A 21,233-nucleotide genomic window follows, 5' to 3' on the forward strand; every position below is an offset into this window, starting at 1 on the left:
TTTGAGTGAAAAAATTGCCCCTCTGGATCCTTTTGTATCTCTCCCCTCTCACCTTAAATCTATGCCCCCTCGTTATAGACTCCCCTCCCTTTGGGAAAAGATTTTGACTATCGACCTTATCTATGCCCCTCATTATTTTATAGACTTCTATAAGATCACCCCTAAACCTCCTACTCTCCAGGGAAAAAAGTCTCAGTCTATCCAACCTCTCCCTATAAGTCAAACTATCAAGTCCCGGCAGCATCCTAGTAAATCTTTTCTGCACTCTTTCTAGTTTAATAATATCCTTTCTATAATAGGGTGACCAGAACTGTACACAGTATTCCAAGTGTGGCCTTACTAATGTCTTGTACAACTTCAACAAGACATCCCAACTCCTGTATTCAATGTTCTGACCAATGAAACCAAGCATGCTGAATGCCTTCTTCACCACCCTATCCACCTGTGACTCCACTTTCAAGGAGCTATGAACCTGTACTCCTCGATCTCTTTGTTCTATAACTCTCCCCAATGCCCTACCATTAACGGAGTAGGTCCTGGCCCGATTCGATCTCCCAAAATGCATCACCTCACATTTATCTAAATTAAACTCCATCTGCCATTCATCGGCCCACTGGCCCAATTTATCAAGATCCCGTTGCAATCCTAGATAACCTTCTTCACTGTCCACAATGCCACCAATCTTGGTGTCATCTGCAAACTTACTAACCATGCCTCTTAAATTCTCATCCAAATCATTAATATAAATAACAAATAACAGCGGACCCAGCACTGATCCCTGAGGCACACCGCTGGTCACAGGCCTCCAATTTGAAAAACAACCCTCTACAACCACCCTCTGTCTTCTGTCGTCAATCCAATTTTGTATCCAATTGGCTACCTCACCTTGGATCCCGTGAGATTTAACCTGATGTAACAACCTACCATGCGGTACCTTGTCAAAGGCTTTGCTAAAGTCCATGTAGACCACGTCTACTGCACAGCCCTCATCTATCTTCTTGGTTACCCCTTCAAAAAACTCAATCAAATTCGTGAGACATGATATTCCTCTCACAAAACCATGCTGACTGTTCCTAATCAGTCCCTGCCTCTTCAAATGCCTGTAGATCCTGTCTCTCAGAATACCCTCAAACAACTTACCCACTACAGATGTCAGGCTCACCGGTCTGTAGTTCCCAGGCTTTTCCCTGCTGCCCTTCTTAAACAAAGGCACAACATTTGCTACCCTCCAATCTTCAGGCACCTCACCCGTAGCTGTCGATGATTCAAATATCTCTGCTAGGGGACCCGCAATTTCCTCCCTAACCTCCCATAACGTCCTGGGATACATTTCATCAGGTCCCGGAGATTTATCTACCTTGATGTGCGTTAAGACTTCCAGCACCTCCCTCTCTGTAATACGTACACTCCTCAAGACATCACTATTTATTTCCCCAAGTTCCCTAACATCCATGCCTTTCTCGACGATAAATACCGATGTGAAATATTCATTTCGGATCTCACCCATCTCTTGTGGTTCCGCACATGGATGACCTTGTTGATCTTTAAGAGGCCCTACTCTCTCCCTAGTTACTCTTTTGCCCTCTATGTATTTGTAGAAGCTCTTTGGATTCTCCTTTGCCTTATCTGCCAAAGCAATCTCATGTCCCCTTTTTGCCCCTCCTGATTATCTACTTTAAGTACAGCTGGACTTTCCAGTACCTCCTCTTTATCAATTTTTAGCCCATCCAGTATCTCAACTATATCTTCCTTTACTGAGACTCTGGCAGCATCTTCTTCCTTGGTAAAGACTCACTCTGTTTCTAACCCGTGCTGTACCTGGCCTGGGAGTGTTTGATGGGACGTTGTAGCGTCCCGAAGGCTGTGTTGCCTGCCCGGTGCCAGGGTTAAGGGCATCTCTTTGCAGTTGGCAAAGAACTTGGAGCATGAGGGGGAGGATCCAGTTATCGTGGTCCACGTAGGAAGCCATGACACAGGTAGAACTAAGAATGAGGTTCTGCTGAGGGAGTTTGAGGAGCTCGGGTCCGAATTAATAAGCAGAACCTCAAAGGTAATAATCTCCGGATTACTACCCGAGCCACGTGCGAGTTGGCATCGGGACAAACAGATCAGAGAGTTAATGTGAGCCTGAAAGAGTGGTGTGGGAGACAGGGGTTTCGATTCATGGGGCACTGACACCAGTACTGGCGAAAGAGGGAGCTGTTCCGATGGGACGGGCTCCAATTAAACCAGGCTGGGACCAGCGTCCTGGCGAATCGAATAACTGGGGCTGTAGATCGGGCTTTGAATTAATAAGAGGCGGGGGAGAGGGTTCAGGTGAGGGGAAATGTATAAATCTAAAGAGAAAAGACAAAGCAATAGAGCAGAGCAGTGATTTGGGTAATGATGAGCAGAGTGTGGCAGGAAGGGGCAGAGTTTAACAAGGATAATAGGGCCTCAACAGATAAGGTCAAAGCAGGGAAAAATGACAAAAAGTTAAAATTAAAAGCTCTGTATCTGAATGCACGAAGCATTCGTAACAAGAGAGACAAATTAATGGGACAAACAGAGATAAATGGGTTTGATCCAGTAACCATTGCTGAGACATGGTTGCAGGGTGACCAAGGTTGGGAACTAAATATTCCAGGGTACTTGACGGATCGCAAAGACAGACAAAATGGAAAAGGACGGGGGGAGGGGGAGGCGGGTGGAGGGGGAGGCGGGTGGAGGGGGAGGCGGGTGGAGGGGGAGGCGGGTGGAGGGGGAGGCGGGTGGAGGGGGAGGTGGGTGGATCCCTGATAATAAAGGATGACCTGAGGTCAGTGGTGAGAAAGGATCTTCGCTCAGAATATCAGGAAATAGAATCAGTCTGGGTGGAGCTAAGAAATAACAAGGGGCAGAAAACACTGGTGGGAGTAGTTTACAGGCCCCCGAATCGTATTTACACCGTTGGACAGAATATAAATCAGGAAATAATAGGAGCTTGTAACAGAGGTAATGCAATAATCGTGGGGGACTTTAATCTTCATATAGACTGGGCAAATCAAACCGGCAAAGGTAGTTTGGAGGATGAGTTTGTGGTTTTCTAGAACAATATGTCATGGAACCAACCAGGAACAGGCTATTTTAGATCTTGTATTGTGTAATGAGACAGGGTTAATGAATAATCTCTCAGTAAGGGATCCTCTGGGGAAGAGTGATCATAATATGATAGAATTTCACATTGAGTTTGAGAATGACGTACTTAAGTCCGAAACTCGAGTCTTAAACTGAAAGCCAATTACATAGGTATGAGGGGCGAGTTGGCTACGGTCGATTGGGAAATTGGATTAAAAGATATGACAGCAGTAAACAATCATAAACATTTAAAGAAACATTTCAGAATTCTCAACAAATATTCATTCCATTGAGAAATAAAAATTCCACGGGAAAAGTGAGCCATCCGTGGCTAACAAAAGAAGTTAAGGAGGGTATTAGATTAAAGGAAGAGGCTTATAATGTTGTGAAGAAGAGTAATGAGCCTGGGGATTGGGAGAGTTTTAGAAACCAGCAAAGGATGACCAAAAAATTGATAAAAAGGGAAAAAATAGAATATGAAAATAAACTAGCAAAAAATATAAAACAGATTGCAAGAGTTTCTACAAGTGTGTAAAAAGGAAGAGAGTAGGGAAAGTAAATGTTGGTCCAGTAGAGGCTGAGACAGGAGAAATTATAATGGGGAATCAGGAAATGGCAGAGACATTAAACAAATATTTTGAATCTGTCTTCACAGTAGAAGACACAAGAAACAGACCAGAAATAGTGGGGAACCAAGGGACAATGAGAGTGAGGAACTTAAAACAATTAATATCAGTAGAGTAAAAGTACGAGACAAACTAATGGGACTAAAAGCCGACAAATCCCCTGGACCTGATGGCCTACATCCCAGGGTTCTAAAAGAGGTGGCTGCAGAGATAGTAGATGTGTTGGTTGTGATCTTCCAAAATCCCCTCGATTCTAGAACAGTCCCAGTGGATTGGAAGGTAGCAAATGTAAGATTGCTGTTCAAGAAAGGAGGGAGAGAGAAAACAGGGAACTGCAGACCAGTTAGCTTGACATCAGTCATAGAATCATAGAAAGGTTACAGCACAGAAGGAGGCCATTCAGCCCATTGAGTCCATGCCGGCTCTATGCAAGAGCAATCCAACGAGTCCCACTCCCCCGCACTATCCCCATAGCCCTGCCAATTTTTTCCTTTCAAGTACTTATCCCGTTCCCTTTTGAAGGCCATGATTGAATCTGCCTCCACCACCCCCTCGGGCAGTGCATTCCAGATCCTAAACACTCGCTGGGTAAAAAAGTTATTCCTCATGTCACCTTTGGTTCTTTTGCCAATCACCTTAAATCTGTGTCCTCTGGTCCTTGACCCTTCCACCAATGGGAACAGTTTCTCTCTATCTACTCTGTCTCGACCCTTCATGATTTTGAACACCTCGATCAAATCTCCTCGCAACCATCTCTGTTCCAAGGAGAACAACCCCAGCTTCTCCAGTCTATCCACATAACTAAAGCCCCTCATCCCTGGAATCATTCCAGTAAATCGCTTCTGCACCCTCTCTAAGGCCTTCACATCTTTCCTAAAGTGCGGTGCCCAGAACTGGACACAATATTCCAGTTGTGGCCGAACCAGTGTTTTATAAAGGTTCATCATGACTTCCTTGCTTTGTACTCTATGCCTCTATTTATAAAGCCCAGGGTCCTGTAAGCTTTTTTAACCACTTTCTCAACCTGCCCTGCCACCATTTGTGTACCTATACCCCCAGATCTCTCTGTTCCTGTACCCCCTTTAGAATTGTGCCCTCTAGTTTATATTGCCTCTCCTCGTTCTTCCGACTGAAATGTATCACTTCCCATTTTTCTGCGTTAAATTTCATCTGCCACGTGTCCGCCCATTCCACCAGCCTGTCTATATCCTCTTGAAGTCTATCACTATCCTCCTCACTGTTTACTACACTTCCAAGTTTTGTGTCATCTGCAAATTTTGAAATTGTGCCCTGTACACCCAAGTCCAAGTCATTGATATATATCAAGAAAAGCAGTGGTCCCAGCACTGACCCCTGGGGAACACCACTGTACACCTCCCTCCAGTCCGAAAAACAACCGTTCACCACTACTCTCTGTTTCCTGTCCCTTAGCCAATTCTGTATCCATGTTGCTACTGCCCCCTTTATTCCATGGGCCACAATCTAGATGATAAGCCTACCGTGCGGCACTTTATCAAACGCCTTTTGAAAGTCCATATACACCACATCCACCGCATTGCCCTCATCGACCCTCTCTGTTACCTCATCAAAAAACTTTATCAAGTTAGTTAAACACGATTTTCCTTTAACAAATCCGTGCTGACTTTCCCTCATCAATCCATACTCGTCCAAGTGACTGTTAATTCTGTCCCGGATTATCGTTTCTAAAAGTTTCCCCACCACTGAGGTTAAACTGACTGGCCTGTAGTTGCTGGGTTTATCCTTACACCCTTTTTTGAACAAGGGTGTAACATTTGCAATTCTCCAGTCCTCTGGCACCACCCCCGTATCTACGGATATTTGGAAGATTATGGCCAGTACCTCCGCAATTTCCACCCTTACTTCCCTCAGCAACCTCGGATGCATCCCATCCGGACCGGGTGACTTATCTACTTTAAGTACAGCTAGACTTTCCAGTACCTCCTCTTTATCAATTTTTAGCCCATCCAGTATCTCAACGATATCTTCCTTTACTGAGACTCTGGCAGCATCTTCTCCCTTGGTAAAGACAGATGCAAAGTACTCATTTAGTACCTCGGCCATGCCCTCTGCCTCCATGAGTAGATCTCCTTTATGGCCCCTAATCGGCCCCACCCCTCCTCTTACTACCCGTTTACTGTTTACATGCCTGTGGAAGACTTTTGGATTCCCTTTTATGTTCCCGCCAGTCTATTCTCATTCTCTCTCTTTGCCCCTCTTATTTCCTTTTTCACTTCCCCTCTGAACTTTCTATATTCTGCCTGGTTCTCACTTGTGTTATCAACCTGACATCTGTCATAAGCCCCCTTTTATCCGTTTCATCTTACTCTCTATCTCTTTTGTCATCCAGGGAGCTCTGGTTTTAGTTGCCCTCCCTTTCCCCCTCGTGGGAATGTACCTAGACTGTACCCGAACCATCTCTTTAAAGGCCGCCCACGGTTCAATTACAGTTTTGCCTGCCAATCTCTGATTCCAACTTACCCGGGCCAGATCTGTTCTCATCCCACTGAAATTGGCCCTCCTCCAATTGAGTATTTTTACTTTAGAGTGGTCCGTGTCCTTTTCCACAGCTAATCTAAACCTTATGATACCATGATATGGGCCAAAGGCAGCAATATGGAGCTAGATCACAGATCAGCCATGATCTTATCAAATGGCGGAGCAGGCACGAGGGGCTGAATGGCCTACTCCTGCTCCTATGTTTCTATGATCGCTGTTCCCTAAATCCTCTCCCACTGACACTTGCTCCAGTGTAGGGAAGATGCTGGGATCCATTATTAAGGAAGTGGTAACAGGGCATTTCGAAAATCATAGTATGATTAGGCAGAGTCAACACGGTTTTATGAAAGGGAAATCATGTTTGACAAATTTATTAGAGTTTTTTGAGGGTGCAACTAGCAGGGTAGATAAAGGGGAACCAGTGGATGTATATTTGGATTTTCAAAAGGCATTCGATAAGGTGCCACATAAAAGGTTGTTACACAAGATAAAGGCTCATGGGGTTGGGGATAATATATTAGCATGGATAGAGGATTGGTTAATGGACAGAAAACAGAGAGTAGGGATAAACGGGTCATTCTCAGGTTGTCAGGCTGTAACTAGTGGGGTACCACAAGGATCAGTGCTTGGGCCTCAGCTACTTACAATCTATATATTAATGACTTAGATGAAGGGACCGAGTGTAATGTATCCAAGTTTGCTGACGATACAAAGCTAGGTGGGAAAGTAAGCTGTGAGGAGGACACAAAGAGTCTGCAAAGGGATATAGACAGGTTAAGTGAGTGGGCAAGAAGGTGGCAGATGGAGTATAATGTGGGGAAATGTGAGGTTATTCACTTTGTCAGGAAGAATAGAAAAACGGAATATTTTTTAAATGGTGAGAAACTATTAAATGTTGGTGTTCAGAGAGATTTGGGTGTCCTCGTACAAGAAACACAAAAAGTTAACATGCAGGTACAGCAAGTAATTAGGAAATCAAATGGAATGTTGTCCTTTATTGCAGGGGGTTGGAGTACAGGAGTAAGGAAGTCTTACTACAATTGTACAGGGCCTGGGTGAGACCTCACCTGGAGTACTGTGTACAGTTTTGGTCTCCTTATCGAAGGGAGGATATACTTGCCTTAGAGGCGGTGCAATGAAGGTTCACTAGATTGATTCCTGGGATGAGAGAGTTGTCCTATGAGGAGAGGTTGACTAGAATGGGCCGATACTCTCTGGAGTTTAGAAGAGTGAGAGGTGATCTCATTGAAACATATAAGATTCTGAGGGGGCTTGACAGGGTAGATGCTGAGAGGCTGTTTCCCCTGGCTGGAGAGTCGAGAACTAGGGGGCATAGTCTCAGGATAAGGGGTCGGCCATTTAGGACTGAGATGAGGAGGAATTTCTTCACTCAGAGGGTTGTGAATCTGTGGAATTCTCTACCCCAGAGGGCTGTGGATGCTGAGTCATTGAGTATATTCAAGGCTGAGATGGATAGATTTTTGGACTCTCGGGGAATCAAGGGATATGGGGATCGGGCGGGAAAGTGGAGTTGAGGTTGAAGATCAGCCATGATCTTATTGAATGGCGGAGCAAGCTCGAGGGGCCGAATGGCCTACCCCTGCTCCCGTTTCTTATGTTCTTATCTTCTTACGTGCCCTCACTGTTGCTCCTGTTTCCTCCCAGGCCTCCAGTTCTCGATGGGCCCTGCAGTGTCCTGCTGTGGGGGCCGAGCGGCTGTGGGAAGACCACGGTGGTGAAAGCGGCCTGCTCCAGGCTCAACCTGCATCTGGTAAAGGTCAGTGAAAAGAACCAGGGAAAGTCAGTGAGAGTTGTGTGTTTCACCGGGGGCGGGGATTTAAACAGGTTGGGGGAATTGTAAACGGGAGTAAACTAGGTGTGTGTATAAACGGGGGGATGGAAACGGGAGTAAATGAGGGAGTGTGTGTAAATGAGGTAAATGAGGGAGTGTGTGTAAATGGGGTAAATGAGGGAGTGTGTGTAAACGGGGGGATGGAAACGGGGTAAATGAGGGAGTGTGTGTAAATGGGGTAAATGAGGGAGTGTGTGTAAATGGGGTAAATGAGGGAGTGTGTGTAAACGGGGGGATGGAAACGGGGTAAATGAGGGAGTGTGTGTAAATGGGGGGATGTGAACAGGGGAGTAAATGAGGGAGTGTGTAAACGGGGGGTTGTAAACGGGTGTAAACGGGGGGATGTAAACGGGATAAATGAGGGAGTGTGTGTAAACGGGATAAATGAGGGAGTGTGTGTAAATGGGGGGATGTGAACAGGGGAGTAAATGAGGGAGTGTGTAAACGGGGGGTTGTAAACGGGTGTAAACGGGGGGATGTAAACGGGATAAATGAGGGAGTGTGTGTAAACGGGATAAATGAGGGAGTGTGTGTAAACGGGGGGATGGAAACGGGGTAAATGAGGGAGTGTGTGTAAATGGGGTAAATGAGGGAGTGTGTGTAAATGGGGTAAATGAGGGAAATGAGGGAGTGTGTGTAAATGGGGGGATGTGAACAGGGGAGTAAATGAGGGAGTGTGTGTAAACGGGGGGATGTAAATGGGTGTAAACGGGGGGATGTAAACTGGGTAAATGAGGGAGTGTGTGTAAACGGGGGATGTAAACGGGGGGATGTAAACGGGTGTAAACGGGGGGATGTAAACGGGTGTAAACGGGGGGATGTAAACGGGGTAAATGAGGGAGTGTGTGTAAACGGGGGGATGTAAACGGGGTAAATGAGGGAGTGTGTGTAAACGGGGTAAATGAGGGAGTGTGTGTAAACGGGTAAATGAGGGAGTGTGTGTAAATGGGGGGATGTAAACGGGTGTAAACGGGGGGATGTAAACGGGTGTAAACGGGGGGATGTAAACGGGGTAAATGAGGGAGTGTGTGTAAATGGGGTAAATGAGGTAAATGAGGGAGTGTGTGTAAACGGGGGGATGTAAACGGGGTAAATGAGGGAGTGTGTGTAAACGGGGGGATGTAAACGTGGATAAACGAGGGGATGTGTGTAATGAGGGTGTGTGAGTAACTGTATAAACGAGTACATAGATAAACAGGGGTGTGTGTGAGAGTATAAACAGGGAGTCTGTGTGTCTCTGTACTGACTGTGGGTTCCCCCCAGGGTCTGTATGTGTCTCTGTACTGACTGTGGGTTCCCCCCAGGGTCTGTGTGTCTCTGTACTGACTGTGGGTTCCCCCAGGGTCTGTGTGTCTCTCTGTACTGACTGTGGGTTCCCCCCAGGGTCTGTGTGTGTCTCTGTACTGACTGTGGGTTCCCCCCAGGGTCTGTGTGTATCTCTGTACTGACTGTGGGTTCCCCCCAGGTGGACTGTGTGTCTCTCTGCGCCGATTCCACTGGTGCCTCTGAAGCTAAACTTCAAGCTGCCTTTTCACGTGCGGACGCTCACCGGCCCTGCGTTCTGCTGCTGCGAGATGTTGCGATGATTGGGAGAGAGCGCGATGGAGTTGGCGAGGACTCCCGCCTGCTTTCAGCACTGCACCAATTGATGAAGGAGCTCACGCTGACCTCACAGTACGGCAATAGTCCCCGTTACATTTCATGCGTCTTTCCCCATTGGTCACAACCCCCTCTCTGTATCTGATTGGTTTGCCCCAGTGTCTGAGAGCCTCTCTCTGATTGGTTTGACCATAACCATCAGAGATAGGAGCAGGAGTAGGCCATTCGGCCCCTCGAACCTGCTCCGCCATTTAATGAGATCATGGCTGATCTGATTTTTTTACCTCAACTCCACTTTCCCGCCCTTTCCCCATATCCTTTGACTCCCTTGCTGATCAAAAATTTCTCTAACTCAGCCTTGAATGTATTCAATGACTCGGCCTTCACAGCTTTTTGGGGTAAAGAATTCCAAAGATTCACGACCCTCTGGGAGAAGAAATTCCTCCTCATTTCCGTCTTAAACGGGCGACCCCTTATTCTGAGGCGATGCCCCCTAGTTTTAGATTCCCCCATGAGGGGTAACATCCTCTCAGCATCTCCCCTATCGAGTCCCCTCAGAATCTTGTATGTTTCAATAAGATCTCCTCTCATTCTTCTAAACTCCAATGAGTATAGGCCCAACCTGTTCAATCTTTCCTCATAAGACAACCCTTCCATACCCGGAATCAACCTAGTGAACCTTCTCTGAACTGCCTCCAATGCAAGTATGTCCTTCCTGAAATAAGGGCACCAGGACTGTCCGCAGTACTCCGGGTGTGGTCTCACCAGCACCCTGTACAGTTGGAGCATGACTTCCCTGCTTTTATACTCCATCCCCCTAGAAATAAAGGCCAATATTCCGTTTGCCTTCGGATTACCTGCTGCACCTGTATGTTGACTTTTTGTGTTTCATGTACGAGGACACCCAGATCCCTCTGTACCGCAGCATTTTGTAATATTTCTCCATTCAAATAATATTTTGCTTTTTTATTTTTCCTCCCAAAGTGGATGACTTCACATTTTCCCACATTATATTCCATCTGCCAAATTTTTGCCCATTCGCTTAACCTGTCAATATCCCTTTGCAGACACTTTGTGTCCTCATCACAACTTGCTTTTCCACCTATCTTTGTATCATCGGCAAATTTGGCCACAAGACACTCTCTTCCTTCATCCAAGTCATTGATATATATTGTAAATAGTTGAGGCCCCAGCACTGAGCCCTGCGGCACCCCACTAGTTACAGATTGACATTTTGAAAATGACCCTTTTATCCCGACTCTTTGTTTTCTGTTAGTTAGCCAATCCTCTATCCATGCCAGTATATTGCTCCCAACACCATGAGCTCTTATCTTGTGCAGTAATCTTTTATGTGGCACCTTATCGAATGCCTTTTGGAAATCCAAATATACTGCATCCATTGGTTCCCCTTTATCCACCCTGCCCGTTACTTCCTCAAAGAACTCTAATAAATTTGTCAGACATGATTTCCCCTTCATAAAACCATGTTGACTCTCCTTGATTGTATTATGAGTCTCCAAATGTCCTGCTACTACTTCCTTAATAATGGATTCTAGCATTTTCCCAATAACAGATGTTAGGATAACTGGTCTATAGTTACCTGCTTTCTGTCTCACTCCCTTCTTGAATAGGGGGGTTACGTTTGCAGTTTTCCAATCCGCTGGGACCTTTCCAGAATCTAGTGAATTCTGGAAGATTATAACCAATGCATCCACTATCTCTGCAGCCACTTCCTTTAAGACCCTCGGATGCAAGCCATCAGGTCCAGGGGACTTGTCAGCCTTTCGACCCATTAGTTTACCTGGTACTTTTTCTCCAGTGATAGTGATTGTTTTTAGTTCCTCCCTCCCCTTTGCCCCTTGATTTTCTACTATTATTGGTATATTATTGCCCCAGTGTCTGAGACCTTCTCTCTGATTGGTTTCAGTGATTACCCAGTCGTGGTGCTCGGGACTGCAGGGTCCCTGCGGGATCTGTTTGCTGACGTACAGACAGCATTTCTCCATCAGGTGATGGTGGAGAGCCTTTCAGAGGACCAGAGGAAGGTGATGGTGGGGGCCCTCTGTGCTGATCTCCCCCTGGGGAAGGACGTCAACCTGGCCAAGATCGGCAAGCAAACCGCTGTAAGTGTCCCATCAGTCCAATCTCCGCAGGGCGAGCGAGGGCCAGTCATCGGTTATAGTACGGGACTGGGAAAGTGTCGGGGGGGGGGGGTGGGGGGGTTAGCGATCGGCACCCCAGGGGCAGCGTGAGTCACAGCTCGGACTGATGGTGACGGTGTGCTCTGTTCACAGGGTTATGTTCTGGGCGATATGTGTGCCCTGCTGACCCATGGGAGCCGGGCAGCCTGCAGCCGGGTGAGAAGGAGCTGGTGAGTATCCTCGAATTACAAGGGAAGAGGAGCTGGTACCCCCGAGGGCTGGGGGGGGCTGGCACTGGGGATGGGGTACAGCGGGGGGGGCATGGGGAGAGAGTCAGCACCTTCAGGGGAGGGGGGAGAGAGAGTCAGCACCTCCAGGGGAGGGGGGAGAGAGAGTCAGCACCTCCAGGGGAGGGGGGAGAGAGAGTCAGCACCTTCAGGGGAGGGGGGAGAGAGTCAGCACCTTCAGGGGAGGGGGGAGAGAGAGGGTCACAGGAACAGGAGGAAGCCATTCAGTTCGACCCTCGTTGATCTGTGTCTGACCCCAGTTTACCCCCTTCGCTCCATGTCCCTCAATACTTGTCCAGTTGGTGAGTTTTCTCCAGCTTACATTTTCACCCTCGCTCGGCCTCGTTTCCCCCCCCTCCCTCGCTCGGCCTCGCCTCCCCCACTCCCTCGCTCGGCCTCGTTTCCCCCCCACTCCCTCGCTCGGCCTCGCCCCCCCCCACTCCCTCGCTCGGCCTCGCCCCCCCCACCCCCTCCCCCACTCCCTCGCTCGGCCTCGCCCCCCCCACCCCCTCCCCCACTCCCTCGCTCGGCCTCGCCCCCCCGCTCCCTCGCTCGGCCTCGCCCCCCCGCTCCCTCGCTCGGCCTCGCCCCCCCACCCACTCCCTCGCTCGGCCTCGCCCCCCCACCCACTCCCTCGCTCGGCCTCGCCTCCCCCACTCCCTCGCTCGGCCTCGCCCCCCCCACCCCCTCCCCCACTCCCTCGCTCGGCCTCGCCCCCCACCCCCTCCCCCACTCCCTCGCTCGGCCTCGCCCCCCCCACCCCCTCCCCCACTCCCTCGCTCGGCCTCGCCTCCCCCACTCCCTCGCTCGGCCTCGCCCCCCCCACCCCCTCCCCCACTCCCTCGCTCGGCCTCGCCCCCCCCACCCCCTCCCCCACTCCCTCGCTCGGCCTCGCCCCCCCCACCCCCTCCCCCACTCCCTCGCTCGGCCTCGCCCCCCACTCCCTCGCTCGGCCTCGCCCCCTCCCCCACTCCCTCTCTCGGCCTCGCCCCCTCCCCCACTCCCTCGCTCGGCCTCGCCTCCCCCACCCCCTCCCCCGGCCTCGCCTCCCCCACCCCCTCCCCCACTCCCTCGCTCGGCCTCGCCTCCCCCACCCCCTCCCCCACTCCCTCGCTCGGCCTCGCCCCCCCACCCCCTCCCCCACTCCCTCGCTCGGCCTCGCCTCCCCCACTCCCTCGCTCGGCCTCGCCCCCCCCACCCCCTCCCCCACTCCCTCGCTCGGCCTCGCCCCCCCGCTCCCTCGCTCGGCCTCGCCTCCCCCACCCACTCCCTCGCTCGACCTCGCCTCCCCCACTCCCTCGCTCGGCCTCGCCCCCCCCACCCCCTCCCCCACTCCCTCGCTCGGCCTCGCCCCCCCGCTCCCTCGCTCGGCCTCGCCTCCCCCCACCCCCTCCCCCACTCCCTCGCTCGGCCTCGCCCCCCCCACTCCCTCGCTCGGCCTCGCCTCCCCACCCCCTCCCCCGCTCCCTCGCTCGGCCTCTGGTATCTGACTGAACTGTTCTGGAATGTAAACTTGGTGCAGTGCTGCCTGGGTTCAGCAGTCGTGCCCCATTCCTCCCACATTCAGCCTCAGAGTCCCTGTCGCACTTCCCAGTTTTCCAGGTTGCGATTCTGAGTGTGCAGAAGGAGCTGGATTTATGTGCTGCCGGAGTGACCATCCTGTGGGAGGATTTTCAGAAGGCGCTGGATCAGATGCAGGCAGCACACTCGCAGGCCATTGGAGCCCCGAAGGTTTGTCTGTGTGTCACGGCGAAATGTGAAGGTGTGGCGATTCTATTGAGCAGGGTATTGGGGTCCTCATATCAGCTTCCCCTCTCTCCCCGCCCGTGCCCCCCTCTCTCTCCCCGCCCGTGCCCCCCTCTCTCTCCCCGCCCGTGCCCCCCTCTCTCTCCCCGCCCGTGCCCCCCTCTCTCTCCCCGCCCGTGCCCCCCTCTCTCTCCCCGCCCGTGCCCCCCTCTCTCTCCCCGCCCGTGCCCCCCTCTCTCTCCCCGCCCGTGCCCCCCTCTCTCTCCCCGCCCGTGCCCCCCTCTCTCTCCCCGCCCGTGCCCCCCTCTCTCTCCCCGCCCGTGCCCCCCTCTCTCTCCCCGCCCGTGCCCCCCTCTCTCTCCCCGCCCGTGCCCCCCTCTCTCTCCCCGCCCGTGCCCCCCTCTCTCTCCCCGCCCGTGCCCCCCTCTCTCTCCCCGCCCGTGCCCCCCTCTCTCTCCCCGCCCGTGCCCCCCTCTCTCTCCCCGCCCGTGCCCCCCTCTCTCTCCCCGCCCGTGCCCCCCTCTCTCTCCCCGCCCGTGCCCCCCTCTCTCTCCCCGCCCGTGCCCCCCTCTCTCTCCCCGCCCGTGCCCCCCTCTCTCTCCCCGCCCGTGCCCCCCTCTCTCTCCCCGCCCGTGCCCCCCTCTCTCTCCCCGCCCGTGCCCCCCTCTCTCTCCCCGCCCGTGCCCCCCTCTCTCTCCCCGCCCGTGCCCCCCTCTCTCTCCCCGCCCGTGCCCCCCTCTCTCTCCCCGCCCGTGCCCCCCTCTCTCTCCCCGCCCGTGCCCCCCTCTCTCTCCCCGCCCGTGCCCCCCTCTCTCTCCCCGCCCGTGCCCCCCTCTCTCTCCCCGCCCGTGCCCCCCTCTCTCTCCCCGCCCGTGCCCCCCTCTCTCTCCCCGCCCGTGCCCCCCTCTCTCTCCCCGCCCGTGCCCCCCTCTCTCTCTCCCCGCCCGTGCCCCCCTCTCTCCCCGCCCGTGCCCCCCTCTCTCCCCGCCCGTGCCCCCCTCTCTCTCCCCGCCCGTGCCCCCCTCTCTCCCCGCCCGTGCCCCCCTCTCTCCCCGCCCGTGCCCCCCTCTCTCTCCCCGCCCGTGCCCCCCTCTCTCTCCCCGCCCGTGCCCCCCTCTCTCTCCCCGCCCGTGCCCCCCTCTCTCTCCCCGCCCGTGCCCCCCTCTCTCTCTCCCCGCCCGTGCCCCCCTCTCTCTCTCCCCGCCCGTGCCCCCCTCGCTCTCCCCCCGCCCGTGCCCCCCTCTCTCTCCCCGCCCGTGCCCCCCTCTCTCTCCCCGCCCGTGCCCCCCTCTCTCTCCCCGCCCGTGCCCCCCTCTCTCTCCCCGCCCGTGCCCCCCTCTCTCTCCCCGCCCGTGCCCCCCTCTCTCTCCCCGCCCGTGCCCCCCTCTCTCTCCCCGCCCGTGCCCCCCACTCTCTCTCCCCGCCCGTGCCCCCCTCTCTCTCTCCCCGCCCGTGCCCCCCTCTCTCTCCCCGCCCGTGCCCCCCTCTCTCTCCCCGCCCGTGCCCCCCTCTCTCTCCCCGCCCGTGCCCCCCTCTCTCTCCCCGCCCGTGCCCCCCTCTCTCCCCCCGCCCGTGTCACCCCTCTCTCTCCCCGCCCGTGCCCCCCTCTCTCTCCCCGCCCGTGCCCCCCTCTCTCTCCCCCCGCCCGTGCCCCCCCCCCTCTCTCTCCCCGCCCGTGCCCCCCTCTCTCTCCCCGCCCGTGCCCCCCTCTCTCCCCCCGCCCGTGCCCCCCCCTCTCTCTCTGATCTATCGTGCTGCTTGCCCCACATCCAGTCCTGGACGAGCAGAAATTTCCTCCAATTAAATATTGGGAAGTCCGAAGCCACTGCCTTCAGTCCCCGCCACGAACTCCATTCCCGAGTCACCGACTCCATCCCTCTCCCCGGCCACTGTCTGAGGCTGAACCAGACCGTTCACAACCCTGGCGTCCTGTCTGACCCTGAGATGAGCTTCTGACCACACATGACTTGGGTATAAAGGGCATAATTACAAAGTTTGCAGATGCCACGAAACTCAGAAATGTAGTAAACAGTGAGGAGGACAGTAACAGACTTCAGGAGGACAGAGACAGACACATGGCAGATGAAATTTAACACAGAGAAGTGTGAAGTGATACATTTTGATAGGAAGAACGAGGAGAGGCAAAATAAACTAAATGGTACAATTTTAAAGGGGGTACAGGAACAGAGAGATCTGGGGGTATATGTACACAAATCATTAAAGGTGGCAGGGCAGGTTGAGAAAGTGGTTAAAAAAGCATACGGGATCGTGGTCTTTATAAATAGAGGCATAGAGTTCTGGGCACCGCACTTTAGGAAAGATGTGAAGGCCTTAGAGAGGGTGCAGAAGAGATTTACTAGAATGATTCCAGGGATGAGGGACTTTAGTTACGTGGATAGACTGGAGAAGCTGGGGTTGTTCTCCTTGGAACAGAGACGGTTGCGAGGAGATTTGATCGAGGTGTTCAAAATCATGAAGGGTTTTGAGAGAGTAAATAAGGAGAAACTGTTTCCAGTGGCAGGAGGGTCGGTAACCAGAGGACACAGATTTAAGGTGATCGGCAAAAGAGCCAGAGGGGAGATAAGGAATAAAAAAATTACACAGTGAGTTGTTCTGATCTGGAATTCACTGCCTGAAAGGGCGGTGGAAGCAGATTCAATAATAACTTTCAAAAGGGAATTGGATAAATACTTGAAGAGAAACAATTCACAGGGCCATGGGGAAAGAGCAGGGAGTGGGACTAATTGGATAACTCTTTCAAAGAGCCGGCACAGGCCCGATGGGCCAAATGGCCTCCTGTGCTGTATCCTCTCCGTCACCAAGACCACCCACTTCCATCTCCGTAACATCGCCCGTCTCCTCCCCTCCCTCAGCTCATCTGCTGCTGAAACCCTCATCCCTGCCTTTGTTACCTCCAGACTGGACTATTCCAATCCTCTCCTGGCCGGCCTCCCATCTCCCACCCTCCGTAAAGTTCAGCTCATTCAAAACTCTGCTGCCCGTATCCTAACTCTCACCGAGTCCCGTTCACCCATCACCCCCTGTGCTCACTGACCTACATTGGCCCCCGGTCTGGGAACGCCTCGATTTTAAAATTCTCATCCTTGTGGTCAAATCCCTCCGTGGCCCTCGCCCTCTCCCTATCTCTGTAACCCCCTCCATGACCCTCGCCCCTCCCTATCTCTGTAACCCCCTCCATGGCCTCGCCCCTCCCTATCTCTGTAACCTCCTCCATGACCCTCGCCTCTCCCTATCTCTGTAACCCCCTCCATGGCCCTCGCCCCTCCCTATCTCTGTAACCCCCTCCATGGCCTCGCCCCTCCCTATCTCTGTAACCCCCTCCATGGCCCTCGCCCCTCCCTATCTCTGTAACCCCCTCCATGGCCTCGCCCCTCCCTATCTCTGTAACCCCCTCCATGGCCTCGCCCCTCCCTATCTCTGTAACCCCCTCCATGGCCCTCGCCCCTCCCTATCTCTGTAACCCCCTCCATGGCCCTCGCCCCTCCCTATCTCTGTAACCCCCTCCATGGCCCTCGCCCCTCCCTATCTCTGTAACCCCCTCCATGGCCCTCGCCCCTCCCTATCTCTGTAACCCCCTCCATGACCTCGGCCCCTCCCTATCTCTGTAACCCCCTCCATGACCCTCGCCCCTCCCTATCTCTGTAACCCCCTCCATGGCCCTCGCCCCTCCCTATCTCTGTAACCCCCTCCATGACCTCGGCCCCTCCCTATCTCTGTAACCCCCTCCATGACCCTCGCCCCTCCCTATCTCTGTAACCCCCTCCATGGCCCTCGCCCCTCCCTATCTCTGGAACCCCCTCCATGACCTCGGCCCCTCCCTATCTCTGCAACCCCCTCCAGCCCGACAACCCCCCGAGATCTCTGCGCTCCTCCAACTCTGGCCTCTTGCGCGTCCCCGATTTTAATCGCTCCACCATTGGCGGCCGTGCCTTCAGCTGGAATTCCCTCCCTGAACCTCTCCACCTCTCTTGCCTTGGGACGTGTTACTATATTAAGGGGGCTATATAAAGGCAGCGTGTTGTTGTTGAAGTATAAGTGAATCGCTGTTTCACCTGGAAGGAGTGTTTGGGACCCTGGACGGTGGGAAGGGAGGAGGTGAAGGGGCAGGTGTTGCGTCTCCTGCACTCGCACGGGAAGAGGAGCGGGTGTTGGGGGTGATGGAATCGTGGACCAGGGTGTTACAGGGGGAGCGGGTGTTGGGGGTGATGGAATCGTGGACCAGGGTGTTACAGAGGGAGCGGGTGTTGGGGGTGATGGAATCGTGGACCAGGGTGTCCCAGAGGGAGCGGGTGTTGGGGGTGATGGAATCGTGGACCAGGGTGTCCCAGAGGGAGCGGGTGTTGGGGGTGATGGAATCGTGGACCAGGGTGTCCCAGAGGGAGCGGGTGTTGGGGGTGATGGAATCGTGGACCAGGGTGTTACAGAGGGAGCAGGTGTTGGGGGTGATGGACTCGTGGACCAGGGTGTTACAGGGGGAGCGGGTGTTGGGGGTGATGGAATCGTGGACCAGGGTGTTACAGAGGGAGCGGGTGTTGGGGGTGATGGAATCGTGGACCAGGGTGTTACAGAGGGAGCGGGTGTTGGGGGTGATGGAATCGTGGACCGGGGTGTTACAGAGGGAGCGGGTGTTGGGGGTGATGGAATCGTGGACCAGGGTGTTACAGAGGGAGCGGGTGTTGGGGGTGATGGACTCGTGGACCAGGGTGTTACAGGGGGAGCGGGTGTTGGGGGTGATGGAATCGTGGACCAGGGTGTTACAGAGGGAGCGGGTGTTGGGGGTGATGGAATCGTGGACCAGGGTGTTACAGAGGGAGCGGGTGTTGGGGGTGATGGAATCGTGGACCAGGGTGTTACAGAGGGAGCGGGTGTTGGGGGTGATGGAATCGTGGACCAGGGTGTTATAGAGGGAGCGGGTGTTGGGGGTGATGGAATCGTGGACCAGGGTGTTACAGGGGGAGCGGGTGTTGGGGGTGATGGAATCGTGGACCAGGGTGTTACAGAGGGAGCGGGTGTTGGGGGTGATGGAATCGTGGACCAGGGTGTCCCAGAGGGAGCGGGTGTTGGGGGTGATGGAATCGTGGACCAGGGTGTTACAGAGGGAGCGGGTGTTGGGGGTGATGGAATCGTGGACCAGGGTGTCCCAGAGGGAGCGGGTGTTGGGGGTGATGGAATCGTGGACCAGGGTGTTACAGAGGGAGCGGGTGTTGGGGGAGATGGAATCGTGGACCAGGGTGTTACAGAGGGAGCGGGTGTTGGGGGAGATGGAATCGTGGACCAGGGTGTTACAGAGGGAGCGGGTGTTGGGGGTGATGGAATCGTGGACCAGGGTGTTACAGAGGGAGTGGGTGTTGGGGGTGATGGAATCGTGGACCAGGGTGTTACAGAGGGAGCGGGTGTTGGGGGAGATGGAATCGTGGACCAGGGTGTTACAGAGGGAGCGGGTGTTGGGGGTGATGGAATCGTGGACCAGGGTGTTACAGAGGGAGCGGGTGTTGGGGGTGATGGAATCGTGGACCAGGGTGTTACAGAGGGAGCGGGTGTTGGGGGTGATGGACTCGTGGACCAGGGTGTTACAGAGGGAGCGGGTGTTGGGGGTGATGGAATCGTGGACCAGGGTGTTACAGAGGGAGCGGGTGTTGGGGTGATGGAATCGTGGACCAGGGTGTTACAGAGGGAGCAGGTGTTGGGGGTGATGGAATCGTGGACCAGGGTGTTACAGAGGGAGCGGGTGTTGGGGGTGATGGAATCGTGGACCAGGGTGTTGCAGAGGGAGCGGGTGTTGGGGGTGATGGACTCGTGGACCAGGGTGTTACAGAGGGAGCGGGTGTTGGGGGTGATGGAATCGTGGACCAGGGTGTTACAGAGGGAGCGGGTGTTGGGGGTGATGGAATCGTGGACCAGGGTGTTACAGAGGGAGCGGGTGTTGGGGGTGATGGAATCGTGGACCAGGGTGTTACAGAGGGAGCGGGTGTTGGGGGTGATGGAATCGTGGACCAGGGTGTTACAGAGGGAGCGGGTGTTGGGGGTGATGGAATCGTGGACCAGGGTGTTACAGAGGGAGCGGGTGTTGGGGGTGATGGAATCGTGGACCAGGGTGTTACAGAGGGAGCGGGTGTTGGGGGTGATGGACTCGTGGACCAGGGTGTTACAGAGGGAGAGGGTGTTGGGGGTGATGGACTCGTGGACCAGGGTGTTACAGAGGGAGAGGGTGTTGGGGGTGATGGAATCGTGGACCAGGGTGTTACAGAGGGAGCGGGTGTTGGGGGTGATGGAATCGTGGACCAGGGTGTTACAGAGGGAGCAGGTGTTGGGGGTGATGGACTCGTGGACCAGGGTGTTACAGAGGGAGCGGGTGTTGGGGGTGATGGAATCGTGGACCAGGGTGTTACAGGGGGAGCGGGTGTTGGGGGTGATGGAATCGTGGACCAGGGTGTTACAGAGGGAGAGGGTGTTGGGGGTGATGGACTCGTGGACCAGGGTGTCGCAGAGGGAGCGGGTGTTGGGGGTGATGGAATCGTGGACCAGGGTGTTACAGAGGGAGCGGGTGTTGGGGGTGATGGAATCGTGGACCAGGGTGTTACAGAGGGAGAGGGTGTTGGGGGTGATGGAATCGTGGACCAGGGTGTTACAGAGGGAGCGGGTGTTGGGGGTGATGGAATCGTGGACCAGGGTGTTACAGAGGGAGCGGGTGTTGGGGGTGATGGAATCGTGGACCAGGGTGTTACAGAGGGAGCGGGTGTTGGGGGTGATGGAATCGTGGACCAGGGTGTTACAGAGGGAGCGGGTGTTGGGGGTGATGGAATCGTGGACCAGGGTGTTACAGAGGGAGCGGGTGTTGGGGGTGATGGACTCGTGGACCAGGGTGTTACAGAGGGAGCGGGTGTTGGGGGTGATGGAATCGTGGACCAGGGTGTGGCAGGGGGAGCGGGTGTTGGGGGTGATGGAATCGTGGACCAGGGTGTTACAGGGGGAGCGGGTGTTGAGGGTGATGGAATCGTGGACCAGGGTGTTACAGGGGGAGCGGGTGTTGAGGGTGATGGAATCGTGGACCAGGGTGTTACAGAGGGAGCGGGTGTTGGGGGTGATGGAATCGTGGACCAGGGTGTCCCAGAGGGAGCGGGTGTTGGGGGTGATGGAATCGTGGACCAGGGTGTTACAGGGGGAGCGGGTGTTGGGGGTGATGGAATCGTGGACCAGGGTGTCCCAGAGGGAGCGGGTGTTGGGGGTGATGGAATCGTGGACCAGGGTGTTACAGAGGGAGCAGGTGTTGGGGGTGATGGAATCGTGGACCAGGGTGTTACAGAGGGAGCGGGTGTTGGGGGTGATGGAATCGTGGACCAGGGTGTTA

General features: G+C 54.4%; 1 protein-coding gene across 1 annotated transcript in view; it reads left to right on the top strand.

Annotated features, from left to right (window-relative positions):
• pex6 (peroxisomal biogenesis factor 6) overlaps positions 1-21,233 on the top strand; it is a 108,090-nt gene that overhangs the window by 20,694 nt on the left and 66,163 nt on the right. The window contains exons 6-10 of the mRNA XM_067978289.1: positions 7,905-8,016; positions 9,557-9,765; positions 11,618-11,813; positions 11,985-12,061; positions 13,735-13,849. Coding sequence (XP_067834390.1) covers positions 7,905-8,016; positions 9,557-9,765; positions 11,618-11,813; positions 11,985-12,061; positions 13,735-13,849 — 709 coding nt within the window. The remainder of the gene's footprint in view (positions 1-7,904; positions 8,017-9,556; positions 9,766-11,617; positions 11,814-11,984; positions 12,062-13,734; positions 13,850-21,233) is intronic.

This window comes from Heptranchias perlo, unplaced genomic scaffold (assembly GCF_035084215.1).
Source record: "Heptranchias perlo isolate sHepPer1 unplaced genomic scaffold, sHepPer1.hap1 HAP1_SCAFFOLD_257, whole genome shotgun sequence".
Lineage (NCBI taxonomy): Eukaryota > Metazoa > Chordata > Chondrichthyes > Hexanchiformes > Hexanchidae > Heptranchias > Heptranchias perlo.